This window comes from Thunnus albacares, chromosome 14 (genome assembly GCF_914725855.1).
Source record: "Thunnus albacares chromosome 14, fThuAlb1.1, whole genome shotgun sequence".
NCBI classification, from domain to species: domain Eukaryota; kingdom Metazoa; phylum Chordata; class Actinopteri; order Scombriformes; family Scombridae; genus Thunnus; species Thunnus albacares.
This window is the reverse complement of record NC_058119.1, coordinates 1,510,825-1,523,192: the sequence shown is the minus strand read 5'-3', so window position 1 is coordinate 1,523,192 and position 12,368 is coordinate 1,510,825. Positions and strand designations below refer to the sequence as shown.

Below are 12,368 nucleotides of genomic sequence, written 5' to 3'. Positions count from 1 at the left end.
TATTATATTATTATATATACAGTATAATCAAATGCAGGCTGCAAGAGAGTTCATTTACAGGTCGATCCAATGTGGCATTCTGTACTTTACGTTACTGTTTTGCAGATACTAAAGTTTTGTTGGTTGTATGTGTAGCATGTAAACTCCACTTGGACCTGAAGAAACATTAAAATGCTGCTTATTTGTTAACAAACTAGTAATAATCATCCCATAGTATAACACTGACAGGGGCCACTCTGCATGCATGATGAAGACTTACTTGTTTTAATGATAATACTTATGTGTTTTTACATAAGGGAGGTTTGAATACATTAGTTTTATTTGTAGTGGAGTACTGAGATACTGCAACTTTTAAACTTTCTTCCACCACTGCCAACATGAATCGAGAGGTCGGCTGTGCACCTATAAACATCAAAGGCATTTACTATTATGCATTTGCTTATTCATTGCAAAAATCCTGCAAATTCTGCCTACTGCAAGTAAAATTAAATCTTCAGGCCATATGACTAGCTAGTGAAAAAAAACTTCAAAGCCAGTGTGGAATATGATGACCTTATTGACCCAATATATACAAATATGGATAAACCTTTTCCTGCAATCTACATTCGCGGGAAATATCAGATTAGGTTTGGTACATATATCCAATTCGAGGGGTGCTACATTGTTAAATTGTTTTCCGTGTTCACTGAAATGCTCTGTAGTCTGTAAATAACTTTTAACCCTCACTTCTAAATAATAAAAAAATCGTTATTTTTACTCCGACCTTCGATTTCACGTTTAAAATACCACAGTATCTACACTCGTAAACAAAAATCAACCCTGTTTTATAAGCAGTGGTTTAGTCCAAACTGGCGCGAAAGGGAATGATAGCCCCGCCCATAACAACACCCCTCGCTGCGTCAAGTCAGTCGAATTGACGTAGAAAAGCGGCTGGAAAAAGGTACTTTTGCTTTCAAAATAAACACAATCACGACCTGTACAGCCAGCTTTACAGCGTAAACGGGCGGTACACAGTTTTATTTTGAAAGATATCAACCGGAGGTGCATTTCATTTTCATTTTCTATCCCTTTACTGTAAGTTAGTTCAGGACACGAGAAATTTTTTAGTTCAGTTGTAACTTCGAACCATATTAGCTACATCCTCTGCTTCGCTGTTGGTAACAATGAGCTGGTAAGTTAAATAATTTTGCTTCTAGTTTTCATTGAAATAGTACAACGTCGATTAGAATATGGTCATTGTAATATTGAGCAAAGCATGTGGGAAATAATGCAAGAGCATTCACTTGACGTTACTTAACGTTAGCTAGTGGTATGTGTTAAAGAATTGACTAGTATTGCCAAGGATATTCAAATTTTTCATGATTTACTCGCTCACTTAACTGTTGAAAATGCAATGCTCTAAAAATCTACTGCACTAAATTTCATACTAAAAACGGTGGTAAAAGTTAAATACTGCTCACCCTCTCCACAGAAAGTAAAAAGAAAAAGGCTGGTAGAGTATAATGTAGAAATATTTTGTGTTCATTAAGTAACCACCGTATATCATTTTTTCCTATTTCTTTCTTATATTGTTGGTTGTAGACGGTGTAGACCATGTTCGAGTGAAGTGCTTTGAAGTTTGAAACATGTGAATGAAGTGTGTCCTGCCTGCTGTAAAACCAGCCGGAAAATTTCCCCCTCTGGATTTCATTTGTGTTCTTCTTCACTGACAGCGTGAAGGAAGTAACTCGCAGTGCCTCCCCTCACTGCCCCAAACCAGATGAGTCTGAGGAGCCGCTGGGCACAACCATGGAGACTGGAGCTGCGGAGGGTCAGTAACACTCCAGCCCAACATATAACCTCCCAGACCCAGAGGAGTTTACTGTGGGGTTATCTTGAGCTAATCCAGGTTTAATTGTCACTGTCATGTCATCTAAGGTTGGCATAATGAGGGACTGATGGCGCTTATCACAGGTTGTGCTTCCATGAATCTCCTCACCTACATTATTAACATGGAATCATATCATACTTACATTAAAGGACGGGTTCACAATTTTTCAAGTGTCTTAAAACAACAGTCAGGTGCCCATATGATCACTGAAAGAGGTTTTTCTTGCTGTAATAATTCCTCCTGTTCATGCTAGTTATTAAAAAATCCTTCAAATGTGCTTTCAATATAAGTGATGGAGGCCAAAATCCACAATGTGTCCACACAGTCATTTAAAAGTTGATGTGAAGCTCATATGAGGCTTCAGCAGTCTGAGTTAGTCATATCAAGTGGATATCTGACACTGATAATATAATAAGGTAATGTCGACTCCTTCAGCTTCAATATCAATGTTGTTTTTTTAAATTTGAAGATGCCGGTGTGAAATCTGAGAATATGACATCCGAAGTGGTTATCACCAAGGAAATGGAGGACGAAGAGAAGCAGCTGATGGAGGAAGGGGAGAAGAAAGAGAAGGAGATGATGGACAAGGTTTGTTGCTCAGTAATTCCTCTCCTCCCCTTTTCTTTCCTTTTCTTTTTTCTTCTATCATGTCTTGGGTTGAGTATTGAACTTCAATGCTTTTTTTGGTAGTGACTGAAATTCGTAGTCTCTGTCAGTAATGTCTGATCATTTTGCAACACTCACCATAAGGCACGGGAATCCTGGCAGAGAGACTCTCATGACATGCGATTCAAGAGACTGCAGCATCTTCTTCAGAAGAGCAACATCTACTCCAAATTCCTGCTGACTAAAATGGAACAACAACAGAATGAGGTACTGTGTGTGTGTGTGTGTGTGTGTGTGTGTGTGTGTGTGTGTGTGTGAGACTACCTGTGCGGTTTGTGCATTTACTGGCTACAGGCTGAATCCATCCAACACCTCACATTCTGTTTTTCCATCAATGATTCCAGGAGAAACTCAAGAAGGAGAGAGTTGAAAAGAAGACAAAGAAAGTGAGTGAATGTTCACTGCCAAAACATTTTTGCTCAGCATTAAAATATTCTTGTAACCTTTATTCATTGAACTATTTTTGCTTTTCTCATGCAGAACGTAAACAGTGCAGAACCAGAAAAAGGTGAGTGAGGAGTTCTGATCTTATGATGTTCATATCAAGAAAATAAATGAATTAAAGTCACTACTTCAAGTACAAGTCTAAAGCCTGTTTTCAGTAAGCTTTTAAATCCAAGTGAGAGAGTGTATAAAGTGTTGGCTGTTCTTTAACTAGATAAAAAGAAGAGGAGGAGGGATGACGACTACAAAATTGCAGATGTCATGTCAAAAGAAGTAAGGTCTCACTTAACTTGTTTGTTTGTTTTGTTTTGTGGATTTGTCATTTTCTGATCTGCTTACACGGGTTTTGCCTGATTTCATCTTCCAGGAAATCATGTCGCAAGCAAAGAAAGCAAAGGTGGAGGACAAGGTAACGGTTCATTTTATGTTTACTTTTTACCAAAGTTCTGGGTAGGATAACATTTGAATAATCCATAAGGGGGAAATTTGAGGTGTGGGACTGTATAATAAGGATAAGGCAAATAAGAAAACAGCCACCAATATATGTCAAATATTTTGATATTAGGATGTGGCACCCGCCCAGAAGAAACTGCAAGCCGAGGATATCGAGAAGATGAGCGATTCCAACCAGGACATCAAGAATCGTCTGTCGGAGGCGGTGCGAGACAACGCCAAGCATCTCCTGCACCCTGACAGGAAGGTGAACGGCCAGCCGGTCCCCGCCCAGCAGCCACAATTCTTCACCGGAGGAGTCATGAGGTGGTACCAGATCGAGGGCATCGAGTGGCTGAGGGTGAGAACAGCCTGACCAAGACACAGAAACAGATTTCTTCATTCAGTAGATAATACTTCCATTCCCCCCATGAGCAAGCAAGGCAAGGAAAAACTCCCTTTAATGAGAAGAAACCTTAAACCTCCTCGATTAAAGGCTGCTCCAGTAATTATTTTGCACTTTAATAAAGTTAGAATTGCAAGAGATGGCGAGTTTTCCTTCAGATGGTTGGAATCTACACACTGCACCACATCACATGATCAGCGTAGCTTGTAGCACATCAAACAGACCCTGTCAGTCTCTTCACAGTAGAAGTCAGTGAGTGACGGTGTTCCTGTTGAGTATAAGCCCAGCAGCCTGTTCTCTCTCTGTGCTTGTCAGATGTTGTGGGAGAATGGCATCAATGGGATCCTGGCTGATGAGATGGGACTAGGAAAGACCATTCAGTGCATAGCACACATCGCCATGATGATCGAAAAGAAAGTGATGGGCCCCTTCCTGGTGGTGGCCCCTCTGTCCACTCTGCCCAACTGGATCAGTGAATTCAAGCGCTTCACACCAGAGGTAAGAGGACGTGTTGTTGAGATGTAATCTGATGTTACTGTCACACCGGCTTAGACAATAAAAAGATCATTTGTGCTTCTATTCATTGTATTCAAGGTTGGTCAACATCTTTTAGAAAGGAAAGATTTCTCTGATCAAACATTTTGGTTTGAAAAATAAAAGCATATGGACTAGCTGTGGTGGCATTTGCTGACCAGTAACACAGAGCAATCTGAACATGTCACATGTTTGTCCTAGGTGTCTGTGCTGCTTTACCACGGGCCCCAGGCAGAGAGGGCCAAGCTGCAGAAGCAGATCCGCAGGCCTCAGGGGCCCCTCAACATGTGTCCTGTGGTCGTCACCTCCTTCGAGATCGCCATGATCGACAGAAAATTCCTGCAGGTAGGATCACTGCTCGTTCTTCAGTAAAGTAAACACTTATTATACAAACATTATAAAGGGCCGGTCCGTCCAAAAAAGTATCAGTTTTGTTATCATGAGATTACACCTGAGCTAGAAATCCTGACATGTTTCCCATCAGTTCACATAAAATACCATAATACATACATAGTCATCTTGTCATGTGCAAATTAATTAATGAGACAACAACAGAAGTTGAACCAGGAAGCATGTGTGTAAATTGAATGTACACCTTAAGCTATAAGCAATGCTTCACCATAAATGACAGGAATCTGCCTTTTGAAGTTTTGCACTATAAAAACTTGACCTGACAAGATCATCTAGAGGACGTCAGAGCTGCAGCCACATGTGAATCAACAGGTCACAATCTGACTGTGGTTGTAAGTATTGTATAAGAAGCCAGGCCATGTCTGTTTTTTCTTTTCCAGCGCTTCCAGTGGAAGTACCTGATAGTGGACGAAGGCCACAGGATCAAAAACCTCAACTGCCGGCTGGTGCGGGAGCTGAAGATGCTGCCCACCGACAACAAGCTGCTGCTGACAGGAACACCGCTGCAGAACAACCTGGCTGAGCTCTGGTCTCTCCTCAACTTCCTCCTGCCAGAGGTCTTTGATGACCTCAAGAGGTATGTTTGATCACCGGATGCTGATCAGTTAAAAGATGTACTGCCTTGTTGTGGCCTCTCATAACACTCCTCCACCACTTGCTTTTTGCTTTTTATTCAGAGGATTAAATGATGCAGCAAAACTAGAAAATCAGATTGATGTTAAATGGAAAAATTGGTAATGAAACAGTAGAGGCTTCGCTTTTTGTCCAAGTGTAGTTAAATGTGGTGAGTTTTGTTGTTGTGTTAGTCTTCTGGTGAATACTGTGACTGAACTGCTGCCACGGGAAGTCTTTTACTGAGACAGCTAGTCAGCACTGCAACCGGCAAATTCAACTTTCCCTCACAATTTACATACTTACTCGTTCCCTTCCCCTCATGTTCACAATCTCTCACTGTTGTCTCAGTGCTCACACATGTATACAATGTTCAAGCAGAGAAGTTAAACAAGCATTCCTACAATCTACAACAGAAACTGCAGTAGTGATCCAGTCTGAGCGTACTAACAGCTGTATAGTGATGGAAAGTCTGAGAGGTGTGTTTACCCTCCACTACAGTCCTGGGCCTGCTTCAGAAAACTCGTGAGTTTGTCAACCCTGAGATGAGGGAAACTCTGGCTTTTCAGTTCCAGAAAGTAAGCTAACTTAAACTCAGGGTCAGTTACCATGGTAACTAAACTGTTACCGTGATAAACATTTAAAATCTACTGTATTTTTAACCTCAACACCAACACATCATTACTGGATGAGACTGTGAGCTTACAGTCATGTCTCCGTGTCTTTGATCTATACATTTTAATAAATCTGTAACTGTATTTTTCATCTTCAGTCGTTGCCGTCTGTGTTTTGTCAGATTAAAGCTGAACAACCATATATTTAAAATGTGACGTAGCTGCAGCCTGATACAGTCAGATTCCACTTTATCATCATTAAGGAAATGTAAGTCTGCTAAATGATGAATTAACGGACAACACTGAATGAAACTTTGTGTTCACTTATTGACACTTTTCCCGCTTTGACTCAGGCTCTACGTCAACTAGATTAAAATGGAGGCTTTATCTTTTATTTACCTGTCGCCATGGTAGATTGTAGTATTGGAGCTGCACTCTACTCTGAGTTTCACATCTCAGTGTTACTCAACTCAGAATTCAGGGTTAGGCTCAGAGTTTAACTTGCTTTCTGAAACAGGCTTCTGATCAAAGCGCTTTGTTTTACCAGGCGTTTAGCTGTCTGATGATCACTGGTATCACACACACACATTCAGAGCTTCACACATGACTCTCTTCAAAGTCCTTTAGTTTGGTTTATTTCCCCTTAACTTTAGTTTCATGTCTGAATAATTCTCAGTAGTACAGACCTGTCTGCCTTCATATGCTGTTAGATCAGACATCTGTTTCTCAGCTTTCCACTGAGTGAAATGATGATTGGCTGCAGCAGGGTATAGAGATCTGCTAACCAATGATGAGGAAAATGTCCCCGTGTAAACAGAAAGTATCTAGTTGGTTTAATCTCTTGTTGACATGTTTGCCGTGCAGCTTTGAGTCGTGGTTTGACATCGACACCCTCGGTGAGGCAGAGAACGTGGTGGCCGCTGAGCGTGAGCAGAACATCCTGAGCATGTTGCACCAGGTCAGTCCAAACATCACTACAGAGTGTGATCACTAGTATACTTACAGTACGTGTTATTATGTGTTTATGATGTGTGTTTTTAATATGACGGCTGTGATTGGCTGCAGTTATTTGCAATATGCTGTTAAGCAACACTTTTTTTTCTCATTATATTACAATAGACTGAAGATACTGATTTTTTTTTTTTTTTTTCCCCTTCAGATTCTGACTCCGTTCCTGCTGAGGAGGCTGAAGTCAGACGTGACGCTGGAGGTTCCTCCTAAGAAGGAGATCATTGTTTACGCTCCTCTGACTGCCAAACAGGAAGCCTTCTACACTGCTGTGGTCAACAAAACCATCAGCAAGATGCTGGGCCAGGAAAAGGTAACAGCACAGAGCTTTCACTAGTATTGATGTCAGGTTGTCTCTGATTGGTTCATTATCCATCCATCACACAGCTGCAATGACTAAAGAAGGAGTGTAGCTCTGTTGATAAATATCAGATATAAAACATGTCACTGAACATCAGTGTTTCCCCTGTAACAGTACAGGCCTGGTGGGCGATGATGATGATGATGATGAATCAGCCAGGTCGTCACAACGACTGCTGTTAGCTTACTGCACATATATCTGAGGATGTATAATGTATACTAAACTGTACAATGTCTGGTAACTTATTATATCCTAGACCACAAGGTGATGTCATTAAATGGTTTTGTTTTGTCTTTCCAACAGTCCAAAACTCTAAACATTTTCTGCTTTTTCTGGTCTTACATATATTACATTGAATATTTCCATATATGAGGAGCGCGAGTAATCAAATCATCATAATATTTGCTTGACAAAATACAATCAAAACAGTCGCAGATTTCCTTTCAATCGATTAATCAACTAATCATTGCAGCTCTAATAAAACTTACTATGAATAATTAGAGTTTGTTGTCTTTAGACGGAGGCTCCTGTGGCTTTGACATCGAGCGGCAGGCCAAAGCGCCGCAGTCGAAAGGTGGTGGACTACAGCGAAGCAGATGGAGACACTCCGTACGACCTGGAGAAATATCTGGACAGAGTCCGAAAGGAGCAAGAGCATAGGTCAGCACTGAGCACTGCCCGCTCACATCGTAGTTTCACACTAACATCATTTCATGAAGTTGTGATGCCTGTCTGCAGAGGCCATCACTGATCTTATTTCTACAGTTTGTTTCATCTTAGTTGTAAGTAAAATATCACGTTATTATTTACATTCATGGACCTCAGTTGTTCTATTAATACATGATGTGCTGGTTTCCATGTCTCCACGCTCTTCTATCCTGCTGCTATAGAAATGATCTCCTGTAGCTGTGCACCAGTCTGACTGTAATGTGTTCACACTTCCTCTCAGCTCCCCTCCCGTGCTGGATGTCCAGAGCCCACTTGACACTCAGATCAACCTGAAGCTGCAGAACATTCTCATGCTGCTGAAGAGATGTTGTAACCACCCGTACCTGGTTGAGTACCCGCTGGACCCCGCCACACAGGAGTTCAAGGTAACATTCACTCACATGTACTTGTTTGCTACAGTAAAGTTGGAGCGTGCCAGCACCTACAGGTGTATTCTCTGTGTCTGCCACTCTGAAGCACAAATGGTACAATATGTGTATCTGTCTGTTGATTTTATAATGAAACGAAGTGAAACTCATGATGAAGCAGTTGCTATGACTGTCATTTTAATGATGTTTGCGATTTTTGATGATGCAGATTGATGAGCAGCTAGTGCAAAGCTCCGGGAAGTTTCTCATACTGGACAGACTGCTGCCTGCACTGAAGAAGAGGGGGCACAAGGTATAACACAGCACCAGTGGCTAAATATGTAACCACATAAAGGTGGTGTTTATCAAGATTTCTGGCTGACGTGGTGCTGCTGTGTCAACAGTCTCATTCCCACGTTGCTGTTTCCTTTTGTTTATTCAGTGCCTTGGTATTCACAAGTCACACATGTGACTGTTTGCTTGTTGTGGTCCAGGTCCTGATCTTCAGCCAGATGACGTCCATCTTGGATATTTTGATGGATTACTGCTATCTGCGGGGCTTCCAGTACAGCAGACTGGATGGCAGCATGTCCTATGCCGACAGGGATGAAAATGTGAGTTTAAAACAGCAAGATGATAGAGGTTACCTAGATGGCTGCCCTAAACGCACTACAGAGGTTTTCTGTAATTTCCTCATTTGTTAAAACCATGACGCAAAACAAAAACACTGATATGAACACGTCAGCTGTCTGTACTGCTGCATCATCGGGTTCTTCTTTTTCTCCTCCAGATGACCAAGTTTTCCAAAGATCCAGATGTTTTCTTGTTCCTGCTGAGCACCAGAGCTGGAGGACTTGGGATCAACTTGACAGCTGCTGACACTGTCATCATCTTCGACAGTGACTGGGTGGGTTCAGATGAACGAGACCAAGAGTCTACAGTCATGCTAGCAGCTCTCTGAGACTGTATTCATTCTAAACTTGGCGTGTTAGCTTGCTAACATTTGCTAAACATTAAGTACAGCTGAGTCTGAGTTTTGCAGGTATTTGGTGACAAACCAAAGTATTGAACAAATGGAAATAGTGACCTATGATGGTCCTAGATGAAAAATTGAGAGGTTAAAGTGATCAAAATTCAACCTCTGGTTACCATGAAGGTCTGCACAAAATTTCACAGCAGTTCATACAATAGTTGAGATTTTTCAATAAACTAAAATGTCATCTTCATGATGCTGCTAGAGCAAAGTGAGAGCATCACCAGTAGAGTCAGTTGAATTCATCCTCTGGGAACTATGAATGTCTGTACTAAATGTCATGGGATGTAGCTAATAGTAGTTGAGACATTTGAGTCTGGACCAAAGTGATGGACTGACGGACCAACACTGCCATCCATAGAGCTGCAGCAGGTTGATGATTTTCGGCCATGCTGCTAGCTGAAACATTACCATTACAAGTGTACATTTATAGTTTTAGTCAGCGTGTAGTGATACCTGCTTCCCCTCTCAGAACCCCCAGGCAGACCTGCAGGCTCAGGACCGCTGTCACCGCATCGGACAAACCAAACCAGTGGTGGTGTACCGCTTGGTCACAGCCAACACCATCGACCAGAAGATCCTTGAGAGAGCCTCGGCCAAGAGGAAGCTGGAGCAGATGGTCATCCATAAGAGTGAGTGTCACTTCAATGGGCTACCAGGAGCTTTTATTGTCTCAAGCTTGTCCTTCATACACTGTAGCAGCAGAATATTTTCTTATACCCAGATCAGTTCGATCTGATGTTGTCTCATTTTAGATTGCAAGCTTTGGTTTGGTCATCTGAAATACTCCCCAAATGTAGACTGTTAATCTTTTTTCTTTTGTTGCTTTCCTCCACAGATAAGTTCAAAGGTCAGAGGGCAGAGCTGAACCAAGGTAAAAGCTGCATTGATCTTGATGAGCTGATGGATCTGCTCAAGGCCAGAGGCACTGAGAAGTATGTATGAGAATCCTGCTCCATTACTACAAATGTAAATGTTTTGAGAATATAAATAACTATAAATGAGCTGATATTTATTTGGCTGTAACTTTTGTCCCTCTCAGGGAGGTGAAAGCATCGAGAGGGAAGGTGATCAGTGACAAGGACCTGGAGATTCTGCTGGATCGCAGTGACTTGCTTGGTGAGCAGACAGAACACTGCACAATCTAAATAATAAATTAAAAAATATAAATTTATTGTGGGGCAACACAGACCCTACTATTGTCTTTGAGATATTTAGGCTCTCTTATATCAATGTAGGATGAATCAAAGCATCATGCTTTTACCGTGTTTGCACAGAAAATCTCATCGCTATAACTTGTCGAGGTGCTCCTCAAGTTTACAGAATCCAGATTTGCAGCCCTGGAATAGAATGTCTCACAGTTTGCAAGACACATTTTAGTCTGGATGGAGGAACAAGACAGAGAAGAAGATGCATTTATTAATTTTAGCCAGCTTAGTGTGGACATGGTCATAATTTAGACCTTAGTGTCTATGGTTGAAATTCAAATAAGGTTGTGGAGTTACGGTCTGTTTCCAGGAATCTTTTTCATAAGATTTCTGCTGCTACCTCGATGCAAAAATTGGAGGTTAATGTGGGTTTTTTTTTTTGTTGTTGTGCTATTAAAGTTTGAAAAGATGATCTTTCATCATTAGGGTCAACTGATGACTTAACCATTTACTGTCATGTATACTTTCCATTTACCATGTTTTTTTTTTTTTTTTTTTTGTACTTTCAGACAAAGAAAAGGGCAGCCTGAAGAAAGAGAAGGTGGGAGTCTTCAGAGTGATCGACGCCAAAGAGTCATCAGAGATCATGTTGACCTGAGAAGACTTGAAATATTCACATGTGAACCTCTGACATTCCAAAAAGTTTACAAAAGCACGCACATCCAAGCGATAAATACAAGGTGCTGGACAGAAGAACATGTGGAAAAACAGAAAAATAGTGCGCACACCAAATAATGCTCCTATGAACGTTTATTGGTATGCAACCAAGTGACTCATCTTCAAGAAGAGCTGGTGGTTTACCAATAAATGTTCATGGGAGCATTATCTAGTGTGCAGACTATTTGTTCATTCAACCTCTGACATTCCTTCAGAAAAAAAATGCTAAAGCTGTATCCAGATGGCTTGCAATTGCTGCCGCTTGTAGATGGACTGAAACTTTGAGCTGTAAAATATCCTGAAACTGCTGTTTGTAGACTGAAAATACTGTATTTTGTCTTTTACTTTCTTAACTGCCTTAATAGTGCTCTTTGTTCTTGAGCTTTTTGTGTTGAACGTGATCTGTGGTGTATGGTATGCTGTACCCTTTTTAGGATTTGACTGACAATGGCGTTTTGAAGGCTGAAACTGAGATTTTATTTTCATCTCATGTATTCCCTGGCAGGTGGGAAGACTGCAATGGCATTAAGACTATCATAGGACACTAGAACCTGTCAGTGAAATCCACAACACATGTTGAATACATTCATGAACACACATGGAACACAATCAAAATGTTATATTAGGAAGTGTTCACAGTCTTCCCAGTTCTATATATATCTATATATATCCTGTATGTCCTTTCAACTCTGTGGATGATTTCTTCACTTTGAGGTTGGTGTTCACATAGATTATTTTTTCCTCACGGACACTGCCCCCTGACTGACAAAACCAAGCTGTAGTGAATTTGGCCATTTAAAACCAACTATCTTCATTTAAACAATGTAAGCAACGCACTTTCATGCAGGTAAAGCATACATGTTCTCTGTCATGTGTTTTTATATAAATAAACTATCATTTGAAAACTTTCTGTTTTGTCTTTTTGACATCATCCTGTCAGGTTCTGTACTGAGCAGAAATGCTTTCTATTTTTTTTTTATAAAACCAAGTTCTAAAAAGTGAGAAGTCACTTTTAGGCCTTTTGCCAGTGCACTTT

General features: G+C 40.9%; 1 protein-coding gene across 1 annotated transcript; it reads left to right on the top strand.

Annotated features, from left to right (window-relative positions):
• Window positions 1-971: 971 nt before the first annotated feature.
• On the top strand, window positions 972-12,240 carry hells (helicase, lymphoid specific). Its single transcript, XM_044372738.1, has 23 exons — window positions 972-1,171; window positions 1,713-1,810; window positions 2,340-2,458; window positions 2,621-2,743; window positions 2,881-2,922; window positions 3,017-3,044; window positions 3,195-3,253; window positions 3,348-3,389; window positions 3,546-3,773; window positions 4,134-4,316; window positions 4,554-4,697; window positions 5,144-5,340; window positions 6,854-6,947; window positions 7,149-7,310; window positions 7,876-8,018; window positions 8,308-8,452; window positions 8,664-8,747; window positions 8,929-9,048; window positions 9,225-9,341; window positions 9,940-10,099; window positions 10,306-10,402; window positions 10,510-10,586; window positions 11,185-12,240. Exons 1-23 carry the CDS (start codon window positions 1,164-1,166, stop codon window positions 11,271-11,273), a joined length of 2,559 nt encoding a protein of 852 aa, XP_044228673.1. The 5' UTR covers window positions 972-1,163; the 3' UTR covers window positions 11,274-12,240.
• Window positions 12,241-12,368: the final 128 nt, after the last annotated feature.